The following is a 19,102-nucleotide window of genomic DNA, read 5'->3' on the forward strand; positions in this document are numbered from 1 at the left end:
TCCGGTAAGGTCGTGAAAGTCCGGCCCCACCCTGACAAACATCCTCTTTCTTGCCTCGATGTCATTCATGGTGTCGAACGCGGCCTTTCCACCGCCGATCTCATGAAGGATCTTCCTACACAGCCAATATCATAACCGCGGGCATGATAGTGTCAACCGAAACTTACTAATTGCATTTGCTGGTACTGTCCTCCCCTGCACTGTTTACTTCCGTCGATCAGCATTTCGATGCCGCCCTCACAAACCCATCGTTTCTGCGTGTACGCGCTGTCTCGAGATTGGCCACCGCGCACAGCAGTGCTCTAGTGCCCTTGTTAACTGCCCCAACTGAACTTCGCCCTAAAATCCCTTGATAATTTGAAAGTAGCGACACTCTCCTCCGCGCCGCGCTTTCCTCCTCGATTCTCCTCGCGCGGCGGCGGCGAGCGCTGCGCACGACACGCTTTTTCCCCCTGACGCCCGCCGGCCGGCCGCAGCAGTGAGTGAAGCGCGAGCTTTCGGGCCAGGTCTGCGCTCCAGGAGTGCACAAAATTTTTGAAAAATTGCGAGAAAAGCATTGAGAATGCCTATAGTAAAGTTCATGAATTGATTGCTTTCTTCTTAGAACTGTTTGAATGGGGAATACTGATAAACAAAGCTTTCAGGCGAGTTCTGTGCTACAGACACTTTTTAAGTCTCATGATAAGGTTTTACTTTGTGCACTTAATCTAGTACTGCCTCTGACTTTATGTTTGTTTTTTTTAGAGCGTGAAATCTGTCACCGCGGTAAAACTTCAGAAAACGATCCAGGCTGGTGCTTTGAGCTTCAAGATTAGAGAAGGTTAAAGCAGGACTTAGTCTATTTCGCTACTGTCAAGCTATCTCTCTAAGCATAGTATATGTCACGTGATCAACCATGAGATTGGATTATTGGTTAATTGTACATGTATTTCAATCAATTACTGGGCCAAATTAATTGATAGTTAGTAAATTGCAATTAAAATCTAAATTTTAGCTGCAACACCGAACCGTATACCGTTGGAAAGCTTAGGCCAAGTGTAATGGCACTGTGCTAGTTAGCGATCCGCGATAATCTGCGTTCATTAGTTAATTTTGTATAAAATCAAATTTTGAGCTGTTCCTTGCTGCTTCGAGGCAAGGAACAGGTTTGCCACGGCAGTCTTGATATGATGCTGATGGAGGAATTAAATAATTTTATGAGTACGTGGCCCCTCACTCACTTCGCGTGTGGTTAAAAGACAGCAGGGTACACTGGGAGAAGTGGTGGGCCCTATTGCCGATACACTGAAGTTCTGGGGCAAGCATGCTGTGGTCTCATGCGCTGTGTAAAAGAGCTTGATTTCATTGAACGCAACAATCAAATAAAAAAATTACAAGGTGCACATAGGTCTTCAACGTGCGGAAATGAGAAAGCATATAACTGCCAATTCATTAATTATCGCTATCCTATCTATCACTATATCTACTAATGCCAGAGACCTATCGTAACTGTCACTATCCGCAACGAACACTATCACCTCACTATCCGGGCCTATTACTATAATTTACTATTATTATCCGTAACAGTCACCATCATTACCTATCACTATTCATAACCATCACTATTTAATCTGATGCCGTCCCATGACCCATTGATATACTTCAATTTTCATTGACTTACGTTGTCAGTCATATCTCTATTATCTCATAATATCTGACGAGACAACTATACATTGACTTTTAAGTCGTATACTTTCTTGTTTTCTCATAAATGGAGGTGGGAAAAGAGCAAGCCACAGAAATAACTGACTACTATCAGCGCGAGGTTCATGTCTCTGTCGAGGAGGCTTCCTTTACTTCAGGACAGGTCGGTGAGAGAAAATTGATGGAACTGCGTTTGGTCTGTTTTTTTTTTTTCGAGTTCGTGTAATATTGGCGGCTCAAACTGGTCTTCAGTGAAATGTAGCTAGAACATAGAGCGATGAGATAATTACTCAGGCTAGGTGAAAAAAAAAAATCTTGCATACAATTGAAATGAGTAATATGTTACAGTGTTAAGAATTGTTGCTCGCAAAATGTTCCCCTATTTTTACATAATAACTATAATCATCATTGATTGTTTAAGTTTCGTAAATACAGAAAATTGATGCAATGATTCCGGCTGATTTGACATCGATGGGATAACTTTTCTCGCAATAAATGAATACGCGGAATCGCGCTTTTAGAGCTCCAGCTTTCAAAGCGAAGGTAACCTGCCAACGCCTTGTAGTCATGGTCAAAGAGAAGTGTGTGATCATATGAACACCTCCTGCACATTGGCCGTATCCCTGATAAAACGAACGCATATTTTTTAACCCACGCGTGCGTCGAAGCATGGCAAGACACATTCAAGAATTGAAAAAAAAAATGCCATACGACCTAACTAGTGCAGATTACCCGCAATACCTCGGGTTTACTTGCCAAACAGTTTTTCAGGGCCAGCATTCAATGCTCCCGAGTAACCGACGCACACTACAAGTAAAAGCTGGAAAGGCTAGCTCCTCTACAAGCCCGAATTTTGATTTTTAGTGAAGGAGGCCAGGGATCCTAGCATAATCGCGACAAATGCAATCGAGAGACTGTAATTTTCCAGTTATTTCTGACAGCAAAAAACAGATTATAGCGCCCTGTTTCTTACTGTACAGAAGTCGAAGCGTGTTAAATGATGGAGCCTTGGAGCCTCGCAGAATATTCAGCATGCTGCAGAGGACAACCTTATTTTTATACAATGAACATGCTGCCGCCGCAAAAATATTGAGCAGCAAGCAGGAATAAAAAACGCAGCGTCAGGTGACGCGTTATTACGGGGAGTGAGAAAGGCACTCGACGTCGCAAAGAACTCTGTTGTTTCTAGGAATAAACGTCTTTCGACTAATCTTGTGAATCCATTGACTCGTGCGCGAGCCGTCACGCTTGCCTTGAGATATCATGAATACCGCATAACCATCTTCAGGTCGCTTGCTGCAGTTGTACGCGCAACAGCACGGCATAGAGCTTGCACGCTGCAATAAAAGCACAGCGCGCAATATTCGCTCGCCGAGACTGGGGGAAAAATGGCGCGAAGGAAAAAGAAAACACAAGGAAAACGCCGGACGCGCGTCGGTTTCCAATGGCAACGGCAGGGAGACCAATCGTCGCTCAGGAAATCGGGCGGAGAGCCGGCCTTCAGCGAAGGGGCGCGCAAGGGGCGAGGAGGAGGCGAGGAGGTAGCGCGGCGGCGGCAAAGTTCAATCGTTGGCGTAACTTTCAAAGTATCAAGGGGTTTTACTTCGCCCATCTTTCTGCCGCCCTCTGTCCACGAGTGCACGAAGCCCTGGTGCCGGCACTGTCAGACAAATGAGCATGCTACTTTTGCCCCTATTTGTCTCTACTATAAGCAGAAAATTAAAGAGTGTGGCAAGGGAAGGCCTACCAACAGCGGGTCAACCTTCGCCAGGCCACTCAGCCGGCTCCCCGCAGCCCCCTATGAACTATGACTATCCTCCTTTTGCAGAGCACGCGTGCTATTCCTCTCCTGGCTCCTACGCAGCACAGGCACCTTCCCAGCTTCAGTACAGAGTGGTGTGCTCTCCATATTGTAAACGTCCGATTCCCAAGCCTCGTTACTCTTTCCAATCATCTTCACACTGACTAGGTTCTCCCGCGTCCCCTCCCCCGTCCTTTATTGAAGAGCGCTTTCATACCACAGAGCTCCGTGTAGCTTGTTTGAAAGTGGCCATTCGCCCCCTCAAACAAGGTCTCAACAGTATCGATTGCCGCCTGGATGCTCTTGAGGCTTTCATGGATCAGCTTCTCACTACAATCGATTCCGAATTCTCTAACATAGAGACAATCGCCGCACGCTATACGTCTCAACCACCAGTCTGACCTTGACTTCGGCCTCCAACAGCATAAGAAGGCTGTCACCCAAACTGATGCAAATTCAATCGCCTTAACACTCACGTCAATGTGCGGTTCGAACGCATCCTTAATTTGATCTCCACCGTTCAGACTTCCCTGTAAACCATCACAAATTCTCTTCCCCCTCCCCCAAAGAAACTCGCTGGCTTGTCAAAGCGCAATCAAATTATTTAGATGACAACATGGAGGACCTCAGTATAATTCAATGGAACTGTCGCAATTTTAATACTAACCACACTCCATTACACCAATATCTTCTTACTCTTCCCTCCCTGCCCCACTTCCTCCTTCGGGAAACTCGATGCTCCGCAAATGTTCCTGGATACCGGGCATTTCAATGGGCACCCTCAGTGGGCACACTCAGTGGGCACCCTCTACTGTCTTCCTCAGGCTCACCTTAGCCGGTACTGTTGTCCTCCTACAACCCCTTCACTCACGCCACACATTTCATGGCTCTAGGTAAATTTCTTGACACATTGCCCTCTCATACGGCTGTACTTTTCTGCATAGACTTTAATGGTCCCCATACACTATGAGGTTATCCGCAGATCTTCGTGCCGGCCGCCTACTCCACTCCATGGCCCAGCAAGCTCCACTCTCCTCAACACCCCCGGAATACCCACTAGAGCGGGTACATACACCCAGAGCCATACAACTCCTGACATCACTTACTGGTCTGGTGCTATATCTCCTCAGTGGTCAGCCGCTGCCCATACCATTCTTTGTGACAACTACATTATTTGCATCTCCGTCCCTCTTCAGATACTCACCCGCAAGCAGCGCGTTCGACATACCGACTGGCATGCCTTTGGCTGCCTCCTCTTCTCTGCCTCCTTCATATCATAAGAGGACTGGACCAATGCCCTTCTCCAAGCGACTTCATCCTCTACTCGCACGGAGACCTCCGCATATCCCACTTCTGATCCCGACCGACCCCTAAAATCGGCTTAATATCGTAAAGCCGATGTTCGCATGTTTTTTAAACATCACGAAAACACAAACTGGTAATGCCTCGCTTGACGAACTTGGAATCGGCAGACGAATATGAAAGGAATGGCCTTTTACCTCTGGGCTCATAGGAACAGCAGGTGTGCGTTGATGAAAAATCAAGGTCTAGGAAAGGTATGCTGTTACCTTCCGGGAATTTAGATTTCAATACGAGAGGCTGAAGATAATGGTCAAACAGACTACTTCGGGAGCAGTTATTCTGAAATATTCGTCACTGGACTTTGAAAGGACAAGATAGTCGTCTACAAAACGAAAAAAATTACAACGTAAGTGCCAGTGTATTACAAAAAGCAGTATATTGTAGGTATTGTAAGAAGTGTATTGTACAATGAAGGCTGTAAAATTTAGCGACAGCTGATGTGATTCAAATCCGGCATTGTCGTTAATTTTTTGTCAGGCTTGCGCTATCTCTTCTTTGTAGCGGAGAGGGATAAAATGTTTGTGCCAATGTGCGTGATTGGCCGCGTCTTTTACCCACCTCTAATTATCACCAACGGGACAACCTCCGAAATTTCAAACGTGTATTTAAATTCGAGCACATACGACGGAAATCGCAGTGGATGGCCACAGGGCTCAGCAACGAGGATCCTCATGCAGCTTCTGAGTAGAAGAAGAAGACTATAGGGATTGCCAGTAAGGAAGCCAGGCTATATTCATTTCAATGTCCTCCTATGTTTCTGCCTCTCTTTCTTGTGTATAGGCACTGGCCTACGTAAATACTGCGCCGGTGTCCCTTGATACGTCAGCATATCGCGATTTATCGACGAGGGCTTGAGCAGTTTGGCGTGGTGCCATCGCGGTAGCTCCCGGTTGCTTCGCGGAAGGAATACCATACTTGCAGTTCTTATTGAAGCAGAAATGATGGCAGGCATAGACCTACCATTTCTTTAATGCATAGATTGGGTAGATTTAATGCATTTATTTACGGCCGCGGCCGTAAATAAACCTGCCTCCTTCTGTCCAGCAGCCGGGCACGTAACCGCTGATCCAACGTGGAGGCGATCCAGTTTATATTATAAGCAGCCCTATATATCTCCAAAGGCCTCGAATAGATTCACCAGTAATTTTAACGGCGGAGCTTGTGTCCCCCATTGATTTTTAACCCGACAGCTCGGAGGCCCACTTCAGAAAACCAAGTGTTGACAGTGTGAGTAAAAAACTACGGACAGTTCTCTAGCATTCAATAGTTGGCAGCGGAAATGACGGTTCACTGATTGGTCATCGCGTTCTGTGACGTCACGAAACCTAATGGCCATACCGAATATGCGAGCGGCGGCAACTCGGCATTTGAGAAGGGAGCTTGAGATCGGAGTCCGATCCTTCAATCCCTTTGATGGGCACGCTGCCTTAAGGCCACTGAGGTGCCTTCATGCGGCTCGGTTATATGTAGTAGACGTCCCAAAGCGACTCAGGCTATGAGGGACGTCGTAGTGGAGGCTCAGAAATTTTCGACCACCTAGGGCTCTTTAACGGGCACTGGCATCGCACAGCACTCAGACGCCTGACTTTTGGCCTCCACTGAAAAGCAGCTGCCGCGGCCGGGATTCGATCCCGCATCCTTGAACACATACGTCCAACGCCATGACCATCGCGTCACCGTGGCGGGTTCCGGGAAATGGAAGACATTAACGCTGTGACGTCATAACCTTCAATACAGAGTTTGTTCCCCCAAATTTTTGCGTAAATTTATCGTCTGTGCATAAGAACCCCCATTCCGGAAAAAAATGTCCGCCAGTTCGTCATTTGCCTTGGACGGCACATGCCAAACCAGTGTGTGGTAAGTACTCCACTTAATGTTCAGAGAATAGCTATAGGAAGGGCGAAGAAAGAGTCCTAGTCGCTAGTAACGAATGAGAGAGAGAGAGAGAGGAGTCACGGCGTGTAACGCTATCCTTGCTGCATTAAATCGGTAGAGCGGAGAAGTTAGGGTTGATTTCATGGCGTTTAACCTCTCAAAGCTGCTCGTACTATGACAAGTACCGTAGTGGAAGCCTCCAGCAAAAGGCAAACTCTTCTATCTGCCTCTTCCTCTTGCAGTTTACAAGCATACCCAAGGTTCTGAAGCCACTCAGCTCAACAGTAAGTGCTATTTGTGCTCTTCCATTTTTTATCTCTGGAAACTTATACCCTGACATTGGTTCTATTGCCTGCCTGTACGTGTCATTGGTGTTTCCCTGCAGTGTCATCGCAGAGACATATTCTTCATGCGTGAGTATCTCTTATTAGCCATCTTTCTTACCGTTATTCTGTAAAGAAAGCACAGCAAGCTGGACAAAAAAGCCACTCCGGCTCGTGCTTTCTGAGCTTTCTAGGGGGCTGTGAACAGCGTAGGAATCTAAGCAAACCGTTCTGCAAAGCGAGTAAAGGTCATAGAAGGCAGAAGTAGTTAGCAGATCGCCGTCGGAAGTCAGATCATCGCCTCCTAGAATTTATGTTCCCGCAACATTCGCGTCGGTGAGGTGGCTTAGATTCAGGTCGGAATTTTTGTAGTCTTCCACTACGGCGTCTCTCATAGCCTCAGTCGCTTTGGGACGTTAAACCCCATAAACCAAACCAAACCAACCAACCTATTCTTCCCTACTTACACCTTGGCTCTCCGCAGAGGGCTCTCGCATCTCGGAATAACACATTTGCTCGGATGCAGGATGCCTCTTTGGCTTTCGCTTGTTCGTGGTAGAATATTGGCGCGCGCGTTCGCTGTCGCGTTCTTTTCGCGCGCAATTTCTCGCGAATGCTTTCAGGGCGCGTTCGTCGTTCTTGCGCGCGTAACGAGTCCCATTCACGGGCGTATTTAATGCTCGTTCCTTCTCGTTCTACCTGCGTTCGGGGTCTGTATGGCTGCTTGACAAGTTGGATGTGCCATTTAAGCGCGTTCTGTCACACGTTCAATGGGCGGCTGTCACTAATTGCATTTGCTGTGAATAGTCGCCGATGAAATTTGCGCATCACCGGTGGGAATTCTGCCGTGCTAAAAAAAAAAAAAAGAAAAAAAAAAAACAAACAAAAAAAAAAACTCGATAGCACATTTTGACGTATCTTGTAGCGTACGAGATAGGTCCTCTCTTGTGGAGGTTTATCAGCGAGCATTATATCTTGAAAAGTTTGAGATTCGCATCGCAAAAATTGAAGCTCTTGTTCATTGCGCTGAATGTATGGATTTTTGACATGGAATTCTAGCTAAAATTTTTCACTCGAATGTTCGCTAAAGTGTGCGAAGGTCAACATTTACTATATCACCGAACTGATATGCACGCTTCAATTATCTCTCCACGATGTTGGAAAGGGGAAGGGTTAGAGAAAGACACTGTGATCTCGGAAGTATTCTGATGTGCTGCCTCCGGCATGTTAGGGTAATGCTGAGTTTCTGCCTATAAGTCTTCTACGCCCCGCCGGGGTGGCGCAGTGGTTACGGCGCTCGACTACTGTGCCCAAGGGTGCGAGATCGAATCCCGGCCTCGGCGGCCGCTTTTCCATGGAGGCGAAAGGCAAGGCGCCCGTGTGCTGTGCGATGTCAGTGCACGTTAAAGAACCCCAGCTGGTCGAAATTTCCGGACTCCTCCACTACAGCGTCTCTCATAGCCTGAGTCGCTTTGGAACGTTAAACCCCACAAACCGAACCAAACCAAACCTAGAAGTCTTATAACAAGAAAGAAAAGGGCGAATGTATTTTTCCTTAGGAAAGGCAGGTGCATGAAATATTCCTTGTGCTGCTACGAGACAATGTGCGCTCGACAGTTCACTACCTAGGATTATAAAAATGATGCTAGGTACGGTTGCTCCAATGATCGCTTATTAGGCATCGCGCAATGAAGGACTTATGTACCGATTTAGAACGCTTCTACAATCGGTTTACAGTATTAAACGCATTTCAAGTGGTCTTGGTATTTGTTAACGCTGCTGAAATGCTGTTACAAGTAATGCTCTGATATGTTGTGTGCTAGAACACCATAAAATGGTCATGATCCAGCGTATGATAAAGTCTTGTCGTCCTGCCCCGACGAATTTCGCTATGAAAACTGTAGATTCAAAGGTCAACGCGAGCTTTTCAACAATATCGCTTTTGCTAAATGAATCTTTGTCGAGAGTGTAGTCTGCTACTAGTATGTGAATGTGGCATCCTCTGCGCGATCAGAACGCAAACTTTATTCGTAGAGGGCGGAATTGAGTGGACATGAAAATCTTAATCTTGGAGGCGGAGTTACAAGGGCAGTATGCTGAGTGTGTAAATGCAAGACTTCTGGCTTCTTTTCAAGGGACAAAAAAGCCATTATATATGTTCCCTGCTTCTGCCGTGTTTCTTGTTTCAGAATTATTGCTTATGCATTCGCAAGGAAGCTTGCTCATATGAGGCCTTTAACTCTGTAATGCGTGACGTGCAGTCTGGGTTACGCAGTTTAAAAGCATGAAAAATGTACTACAGGTGTAGTAGAACGAGATGTCTATACAATTGATTGGTAGAAGGTCGCAGTGCCTGAACTTCGTAATAGTTATTCAAGAGGAAGTTGGCCATGACTAAATGACTTCATATTCCTCTGATTGTAATGCTACTCCGGCAGGTGATGGGGCAGTGTTGTGGTTTTCTTTTTATTTGATGCATGCACCTGGATATACTGGTACATTTATATCGTTTTTTGATAATGAAAAGTAATCTAAATTACCTACTGTAATTATGCATTCGTTAAGCCTGCTAGCATTTTGTTTCTACGCTAAAAGGGACCATTCCGGGCGGAATCGCAGTATTCCTTTCTTCGGGCGTTTTTAATGGCTGGCTATTACAAAGTAAATCAGCCTAAGGTATAATTTACACATTTATCAGGATATAAACCAGTACTGTGATGTATGCTTGCCTGCGTGCTCTCGACTTTCACATACGTCGTCTTGCGTCCCCAAAAACACCCGCGAAGCCATTTTTCGTAGTAAACTGCGGCAATTAGTCCTGGGTGCACGCGCAGTGAGAGATCAGGGCAGCAGCAGGAGGCCCGGGTGTCCTGGTGGTTACCGGCGGCCCTGTGGAAGCGCGGCCTGTTCTTCGCAGTCCCCTGCTTGGCGGCGGCGTTGGCGTCTGGTGCGCTTTTCACCTTCGCCATCGGGACGCGACAGCAAGGTGAGTCCTTTCAATCCTGGAACGACCATCCCAATGAAGTTCGTCGTGGTGCATAGACAGTTGCACTTTACTGAATCCTTCTGAAGGGAACCGCAGAATGTCTCCTCGGATTTCGTTCTCGCTGATGGTTGTTCAGCAATATATGCCGAAGAATGCTTCCATGTTGGGAACGAATTCCTTAGTAAGTGCTTCGCACACATCAGCAGCACAATACGTCATAAATATTGTCATTGACAAACGTTCCATGCTTGTGGCTTCCTTGGAGAAATCGGCGGCGGTCCTTGGAGGGCCGCGAATGAAGCCAGCTCCTTCACCCACGCATGAGGTGCAGGACCTTCGTTACCTCGGGCATGGCAGGATCGGTGCGATTTAGGAGTCGCATCATGTCCTTCATAGACTTGGCAATTCTCTCGTTTAAGTGCCGTGACCTGCACCAAATGGCATTTTCAGCATTTTGTTTTCGCGCGAACGAGCTAAATGTGGCGATCAACTCACGGAGAAAAGCTGCCCATTTGGCAAAGGATGCCTCATAGTTTTCAAACCACGGCTTCGCCGAGTCTTGCAGCGTGAAGTGCGCGTTCGTTAGTTTTCGTTCGTCGTTCCGTTGATTGAATGCGGCCACACGGTCAAAACAGGGAAACCAGTCTTTCACACCTTCAAACCGGTCACCGTAAAATGATGGTGATCGAGGAGCGAAAATCAATCAAAGCAATCTTTATTTGTACGCAAATAAATACATAAAGAAATGACAAACGGCGGGCCGTTGCCGGAGTATACTGATTTGTTCGGCTGCCCACAGTGGACGTCATGGCTCGTACCGGTGTGGTAGCGGCATCTTGTCTCGTGACGTCACAAAAACCGCTGACCAATCAGTGCCGATTTATGTCATCAGTGAACAAACACTTGTCCGAAGCAGTCTTGAATAGACAGGCGGAGTTTGGCTTAATGGGCCTATTATAATGCTCTCTGGTTAAAAACTAGGGTACCGAATGCATATACATGAAAATGTCGAGTGGTCATTGCTGAAGAGCCCAACTTTCTGTCAAATCCGCGTTGCATCTCCGCCGTGGTGGTGCAGAGGTTAGGGCGCTAGACTGCTGTGCCCAATGGAGCCGAAAAGCAAGGCGCTCGTATGGTGTGCGATGTCAGGGCACTTTAAAGAACACAGGTGGTCTAAATTTCCGGAGCCCTCCACTACGGCGTCTCTCATAGTCTGAGTCGCAATGGGACGTTAAATTCAGTAAAACCAAAACCAAACCGTATTGCGGCTTGCCTCACAAGCAACTCAAGTGATGAGCAGCGGCAATACGATTAAACGAGACGAATAAAGGGACAGTGCTTACAAATTGAACAATGATCACTGGTGGGAAATAGCACGACTTGCTCAAATGCTTCTACTCTGCATTATTGCGAAACGTTTGGTACCCTGTTTATTCCTGGAAAAATTCTCAAACCCCACTACAAGCTCATAAAATCAGTTTTCCTAACTTTGCTTTACTCTTTATGTTGGTGTCCTTCCCGTTCTGTGGCAGCAGAGCCCAGGTTTAGTCTGTCCTGGACAGTTTGAGTTTATTAAAATTTATACAGATACAACTGTCTAGGTGAGGAGGGCTAAAGGTGATTCACATGGTCACCTCACAAAGTCCTCGACCTGAAAACCATGAATCACCAAGTGAGTTTAATCTCTTTTCTATTTCGCAGTGCAAGTCGCAAATGTGGACAGCGAAGAAGGCATGCGCGTCGAAGGCAAGTCTGCAGCATCGCAGAACTGATCAATCATTGCTCAATTAGCCTTCTAGCACTTAGAACGTTCTGCCGTATGCTTCTTGAGTAACAGCAGACATATTAACTCCAAATGCCCATTCATTTTGCCTGTTCACAATAAGAAGCGACATTCAACTATTTTCCTTGACTACAATGCATAGCAATGTGGACAAAAGAAGACACAAAGAAATGTCAGCTATTATTTGCCGTTTCTTGTTTATATTGCTCTCTGCAGGATCGCCATAATAGTCTCCTTTTTTTTTTCTTCATCGTTGACCAGCTTCCAACGTGTGTATGCGGTTTATATATATATAATTATTTGGTTACTGTCAGGGCAGTTGAGGCATTACAGAGTGGAGTGGTAAAAATTATACAAAATCAAAAATAAGGAGACCTTTTCACATATGTGATGAAGAAGCGCAGATTTGAAGGCTTCAGCTTCGTAAATGGAAATGATGCAGGAGAGCAGGTGGTTCCAGTTTGAGCTTATCTTGGGGAGGAAAGAGAAGAAATTCTGGTTAGTCCTCAACTTTGAGCATTAACTTTGAAACGATGACCGATGCGGGCTGATACGTAAATCGGATTAGCGAAAATAGTTTGTTTTAATGATTCCTTTCTGTAATATAATTTATGGAACGTGGAAAGTCTATAAAAATGATGCCGCACGGAAACATCTGTGAGATATAGGATTCATTTCGGTTCTTAGCCTGCGTGTCACACCTTCTCGTGATCAGCACTTTTTATGCACATTTCTCCTCTTTCTCACAGGGTGCCCTTAATTATTTTATTTATTTATTTACCTGACGTTGTTGGTATTGCTGTCCTTGACAAGAATGCAAACCAGGGTTTACAGAAGTTTTGCGAGCCGCGACAACAAAAATGGGAGAGATGGTATTCCTTGTGTTTGCTTTCTTAGGACAACGCCCGATATGTATTAGTAGCAGTTGGGCCACTTAAAATAAGTTTATGCCGTAGGTGGCTGGTCAACATCATGAATTCGATGACTGACAAAATACATATGCAAAAATCTCTCCCCCTCCCCCAAGAACGAAATTCTAAAGTAAAACTTACATGCTTGATCATGATGAGGTAAACTCCTACGCTTACACGAACTCCTTCTTGCCCACATTTGGGTTCCTGTTACCTGGGAAGATGTGTTTGAGCAAAGCAACCTTGGTGAAGCATATAATAATTTTTATGAAAAATTCATTTATATATACGACACTTCCTTTCCCATGATAAAAATTATGCAGTCAAGGAAAGGTAGGAAGCCTTGCATTAATAAAGACATTCTGAGGTTAATGAAGAAAAGAGACAAACATTATAAACGATTTGTACCAAGCAGATGTGCAAATGAACAATCTTACTATTTTACAATAACGGGTCATACCCATTTTATATGGGATCTCATATTTTTCCACACCAGTAGTCTTTTCCAGGTACACAACATTATGCTAATAAAATATATGTGTATATAGTCGGAAAAAACTACAGAAAATTTTCTGATGTTACGACAGAATTTCTGTGCGGTTTTTGACGGGAAACCTGTTGTGACAACAGAATATTCTGTAGTAACATCAGAAATTTCTGTAGTTACAACAGAAAAGTACAACAGAACTACAGACAACAGAAATATACTACAGAAAAACTACAGAACTACAGAAAAGTACTACAGAACTACAGAAAAATGTGATGGTGGGATACAGGATATTTTGTCGTATTTTTGACACAGTTCTGTAGTTTTTTTCGACTGGTGTAAAATAGGGAAAAACAATGACTCCCTGATTAGATTCACCGGAATTGAACAAAGCTGTGTATGATCGCCGCAAAGGAAAGCCTTGGAACGTTAAAGAATCCTATACCAATTACAGCGAAAAAACTTATGCAGTATACGTTGCCTGCGCTACTGAATGAGCTGGGCTACAGGGCCAGTCTTTTTTTTTTTTTTTGCTAGAAATATATTTCAAAGAAGTTCGCCTGATATTCATATTCAAGTTATTGCTGCCATTACCACTTTTAGATGTAGGCGAATAGCAAGAAGTCTATATATATATGCTGTGCAGTGTCAGTGCACGATAAAGAACACCTGATAGTCGAAATTTCTGGCGGCCTCTGCTGCGGCGCCTCTCATAGCCTGAGTCACTTTGAGACGTTAGACCCCATTAATCAAATCGCGCATTTGAATCTGATTGCTTCCTCCCGCGTAGTCCGCTTGGGTGTTCCTTTTGTATTATGTGCAGAACACGCGTTCATTGCATTCATTGAGTTTCTCAAATTTCAGCATAGTCGCTTAATATCATTTGTTCTTTATGTCTACTGGCCCACTGTTTACTGTGAGTGCTTGTATGCAAATAGTAAGCACGGATGCCTCAAGCTCTTGATGCAGCTTTTCCTGGCTTTCCTCACAACTTGGTTGCGAAATAAACTTTGACCATAGACCAACATAATGGTTTATGCGTCCTAAATATATCATAAAACAATTGTAAGGGACCTGGAGAATTCCGCGTTCATACCCGAAGGCAGAGGCGAGGCGACTTTACAAGTAGCGACAGGAGGACTTCGAGATATAGCAGTGGTCTAGCAGTCATGTTGTTGTTGTTGCCCTCATAAAAATGGCGCATGTCCACATGGGGGATTGGCAATGACCAGGCGGTGATTACAGATTCGGAGACTGCATGCAGCAGAAATGAGAAATGTATGTGACACTCAGTTTCAGTGACAGAAATGATTCTCGCGCATCAGGATCAAACGTCTTTCTGCTCTGCGTGAGATGAGTGCACTGCACAGTAATTACTATGGTTATAAAAACTGAAATAGTGCTTGGTATTTATTTCCTCACTCCTCACTACACGGTAAAACTATTTATTCTGGCTATGTTAGCAGTCAAGATATTGGCCATTAAAGGTGAAGTTTAGCCTCTTACTCTCAAATTGTACACGCTTAAGTGCCTGCAAAAAATGAAGAACACATATCGAAACTTCTCTCCGACCCACCCTGTGCAGCCCACTTCATCTGCCCACGCCAATCAGGATGCAAGCACAGATTTCCTACTATTCATCCTGTACAACTTCCTTGCATGAGATCAAGGTTATGAACATCATTTCAAGGCCCTTTTAACTGGACTAAAGCTAGATGACAGCAAACATCGGAACAAAAACCGCGTAGAGGCAATGAGACAACACAGTAGGGGAGGAAAATTTCCAGCTGTTTCTGCAGTTTTCTCCCTTGCGATGTTCCATCAGCTCGCCTACAAATAAGCTCTTTTTAGACGGCAGACATATTCGAAAGAGCTGCCTGCGATAACAACTGATGCCGAACTGGCGGCTAAGCTTTGCAAGGCAAGTAAGACGCGTACTACTTTTGATGTGTTGCGACTTAGCGACACTGGGTGGAAGCAAACCTTGGAGGTTTGCTTCATAGTCTAGTTTTTTATCATTCAGTTAGCCATAAGTCATTGTGTTTTCATCTGTGCAGAAGCACCTGAGGAGAGCATGGCCGCCATCGGAAAGGCCTTCATGAGATCAAGGTTATGAACATCATTTCAAGGCCCTTTTAACTGGACTAAAGCTAGATGACAGCAAACATCGGAACAAAAACCGCGTAGAGGCAATGAGACAACACAGTAGGGGAGGAAAATTTCCAGCTGTTTCTGCAGTTTTCTCCCTTGCGATGTTCCATCAGCTCGCCTACAAATAAGCTCTTTTTAGACGGCAGACATATTCGAAAGAGCTGCCTGCGATAACAACTGATGCCGAACTGGCGGCTAAGCTTTGCAAGGCAAGTAATACGCGTACTACTTTTGATGTGTTGCGACTTAGCGACACTGGGTGGAAGCAAACCTTGGAGGTTTGCTTCATAGTCTAGTTTTTTATCATTCAGTTAGCCATAAGTCATTGTGTTTTCATCTGTGCAGAAGCACCTGAGGAGAGCATGGCCGCCATCGGAAAGGCCTTCAAAGAGAACTCCAACCAGGAACGTAAGCGAAGCACAGGTTCACAGACCTGGACTCCTGCTCTGAATTCGTGGAAGGGTGACGTTGCAGAGCGGGTCACAAGAGTGCGGCCGGCGGTCGTTCGATGTGGTCATATGATAGTGGCAGAGAAGAAGTTTGCGATTCGTATCACTGTCTCTACAAGGCAAATGCCCTTGAAAAGGCTTGAAGTATTACAAAAATGCACTTCTTTATATTCATGAGTCGTGAGAGAACAAACTGGCAGCGATGGTATCTAACGCAGGATCCATGCTCGGTGCCTTTCATGAGTCACTCGAGGAAGTGAGTGGATGAGGATTGTCACTCGTATTCGCAAATGTAGTGTTCTAGTGATTGCGTCCATCTATGACCTATAGTGAAATCATCTGTCTCAAGTTGACACGTTTAATGTGTGGCAGACGCGCATAATCGAAAGAGCTGATTTCTAAAGAGTGCGCAGGTTTTTTAGCGTAATTGAGAGTATGCAATGGGTATGAATGCCTGGAGAGATCATTGTATGAGAGAAAAAAAAATCAGAAATCGATGGGAGGATCACTATGAGACTGCTGTATTTATTCTAACACCTATCGGTTTAATGAGAGAGCTAGCGTGTACTATATGGAGTCCTTACTGATAAGCATCTCCAAGTAGCATAATGAAACATAGTGTTTTCCCAGAGGACACGTTAAGCAGAGGGGAATTACCAAAACTGGAAATAATACCACAAGTAGATAACTTGTCATTTTTTGTCTTTTTCTGCCGCCAAACGTTTAGCGTTATGATTCGAAGAATTTGCTTGCGATTCCTTACACATCAAGCATGCAAAGCTTGGGCGTGTAAGCATTTCGTACGGAGGAATGAGACAAAACCTGCATTAACTCTATCTCTGTCTTACAGAAAACGGACCAATCACATACTCAGGCAAGTAATCGTGTAGTTTCAACATACGGAAGCTTCAAACTCAGGTCATTGTGCGTTTACCATGCTCCGTACTTAAGTTTAACTTCGCAGTTTATTCCTGCGATTCAGTTTACAACCATATTTCTCAATACCCGTTTCTTATGGCTCATTTTGTGTTTTTGAATGGGAGCCAACTGCACCACACGTGTAAAAAATGCCAGATTCGAGTCGTTTTCTACCAGACCGGATATGCAAGTATTATACGGCAATAAATATCTGTCCCTACCTCCTAAAGAATACACGAAAACGACTTTTTGAATGCCGTATAACTTTTTATGGGATTGTCTCTGCCATTCAATTAGTTATTATTATTATTTTGCATGTAATTTTAATTTATCTGCACTGCATGCTGCGTTCTGAAACCACTCTGAGCAGAGGCACATTTTCATACTGTAAAGTTAGCGGTCGTCACCAATGTCTTTTACGGGCAGTATAAAGGTTTGCTACATCAATTTGTCAGAAACTAGTACAGCAGATGTGTATTGTAATCACAAACGAGTTAAAGTGTTCTACCACAAAAATGACTATTTATCAATCTACAAACCGGCGACAGAGGACGCCACAAGGCTGTGCGTATGCCTATATACAAAAAGGCCAAGTGGAAAGAATGATGTAAAGCAATAGAATGACCGCACAACTAGAATACTAGCAGTTATCAGGCCGAATATATATTTTGGCTAATACTTTCAGTACCTTTCAGTATAAATTGTTCAAGCTTTGTTACTGGTTTAGAAAAATGTTTATACAAGGGCATTGATGCTTGCATAACATAAAATCGGCTCCTTCAAAGCACAGTAATATTTCACGTGGCTAACTTTCCAGCCTACCTTTCAACTAGCCTTTCGGACAATATGGCTTCTTTTCATGTGAATCATTTTCCTATTGATTCTATTTCCTCTTCGCTGTTCGTCGCAGAGTGTCGTCACTGATACCATTAAGGCATATAGTACTTGATATCTGTACGCCTTGTCACGAGATACGGCAGTTGGAATGGATTTTGATGGGAGGGAGGGGTGGGGGGGGGGTGCCGAATTAACTAGTAAAGGAGCCTTTACAGAATATATTTTGGTCCGAAACAGATGTCTGAAATGTGGAGAGCCGCTCTGGCGCTGATCAATGATTGCGGTGTAACAGCGCGCCTTCCATCATTCGGTGGTGTTGATTCGAGTAGCCGGGCATTAAAAAATTGCCGACGATTGCATTACTTCCTAACGCGAAATTTCAGCGCAGCTCATCAGCTGTTTCAGCTTTTCGATAGTTGAGGTATGCGTTCCAGCTCGGGCGGTGCGCACTTCTATTATTATCACATATCAAGATCCGCCGCCACCCCGATGCTCTGATTGCCGCTGCACAGGAATGACATTGGAGGAGGAACGAAGAGAGCAATTAAGTTATCGGGAAGTCGCGGGAGGCGGCGCGTGAGCCCATAGGAACGTTGTGCGGCGAAGAGATAGCAGCGACTGACTGATGCCGCTGACGTAGCTTGCGGGTCAAGTCAGCGTGGCTCTGCGTTTCGGCTTGGGATGCACGCATCGGGATCCGCTACCGAGGCGGCGCTTCAGCAACCGGAGAACACCGTCTCCGCCATGCAGGAATTAGAGGGGGTACACTCCGCGGCGAATGGTGGCGGCAGGAGCGCGCGCAGCAATCAGAGAACACGCGCGGTCACCGCCACGGAGGAAGAGTGAGTGGGGGGGATACATGCAGCGGCGAACAGTGGCGGCAGGAGCGCGCACAGCAGTCAAGAATACGTACGGTCGCCGCCATGAATAAAATGGAGGGGGGTACATGCAGCGGCGAACGGTGGCGGCAGGAGTGCGCGGAGCCATCAGAGAACACGCGCGCTCGCCGCCACAGAGGAACAGGGAGGGGGGGGGGGGGGGCACACGCAGCGGCGAACGGTGGCGGCAGGAGCGCGCGCTGTCCTGGCTGCGGAGCTGGTTACGAGGGACGACGGCGACGACGACGCGAAACGCAGGAACGGGCGCTAAAAAGCCGCGCTCTAAAACCTATCAGATTGCGTAGGCGTACCAATCATTTCTTCATTAAGTAGTAGCCACTAGCGGCGCTTTATTTTTCCAATCAGGCCACGAAGATGGTCGATCGAACTTCTCGGGGGCGTTCGAGCCGATTATCTTGCAACTCACGCAGCGCAAGCTGCAAGCGCGTGTGCATGGCTGAGCAGCTTGACTGTGCAGTTTGACACATAGCTGACAGTGTGACCGCGTGCCAACCACAGTGCTCGTGTAAAGTGTGATTTACCCGATTAACCACTAATTAAACTCACCGGCCGCACCTAAACACAGTTGTGTACAAGATGTGGCTGAAATATGGAGCAGTTAACTCCGGTTGCCAGATTAAAGTTAATGGCCGCAAAT

The 19,102-nt window shown here is 45.6% G+C and overlaps 1 protein-coding gene across 1 annotated transcript in view; it reads left to right on the plus strand.

Annotated features, from left to right (window-relative positions):
• Positions 1–15,724: 15,724 nt before the first annotated feature.
• The window catches only part of LOC146181494 (putative chitinase 10), a 46,196-nt gene continuing 42,818 nt past the window's right edge, over positions 15,725–19,102 (plus strand). The window contains exons 1-2 of the mRNA XM_084577890.1: positions 15,725–15,770; positions 16,662–16,685. Of these exons, the coding sequence (XP_084434016.1) occupies positions 15,725–15,770; positions 16,662–16,685 (70 nt within the window). The remainder of the gene's footprint in view (positions 15,771–16,661; positions 16,686–19,102) is intronic.

The sequence above is a fragment of the Amblyomma maculatum genome, chromosome 8, assembly GCF_055883805.1.
Source record: "Amblyomma maculatum isolate TAMU_Amacu chromosome 8, ASM5588380v1, whole genome shotgun sequence".
NCBI classification, from domain to species: domain Eukaryota; kingdom Metazoa; phylum Arthropoda; class Arachnida; order Ixodida; family Ixodidae; genus Amblyomma; species Amblyomma maculatum.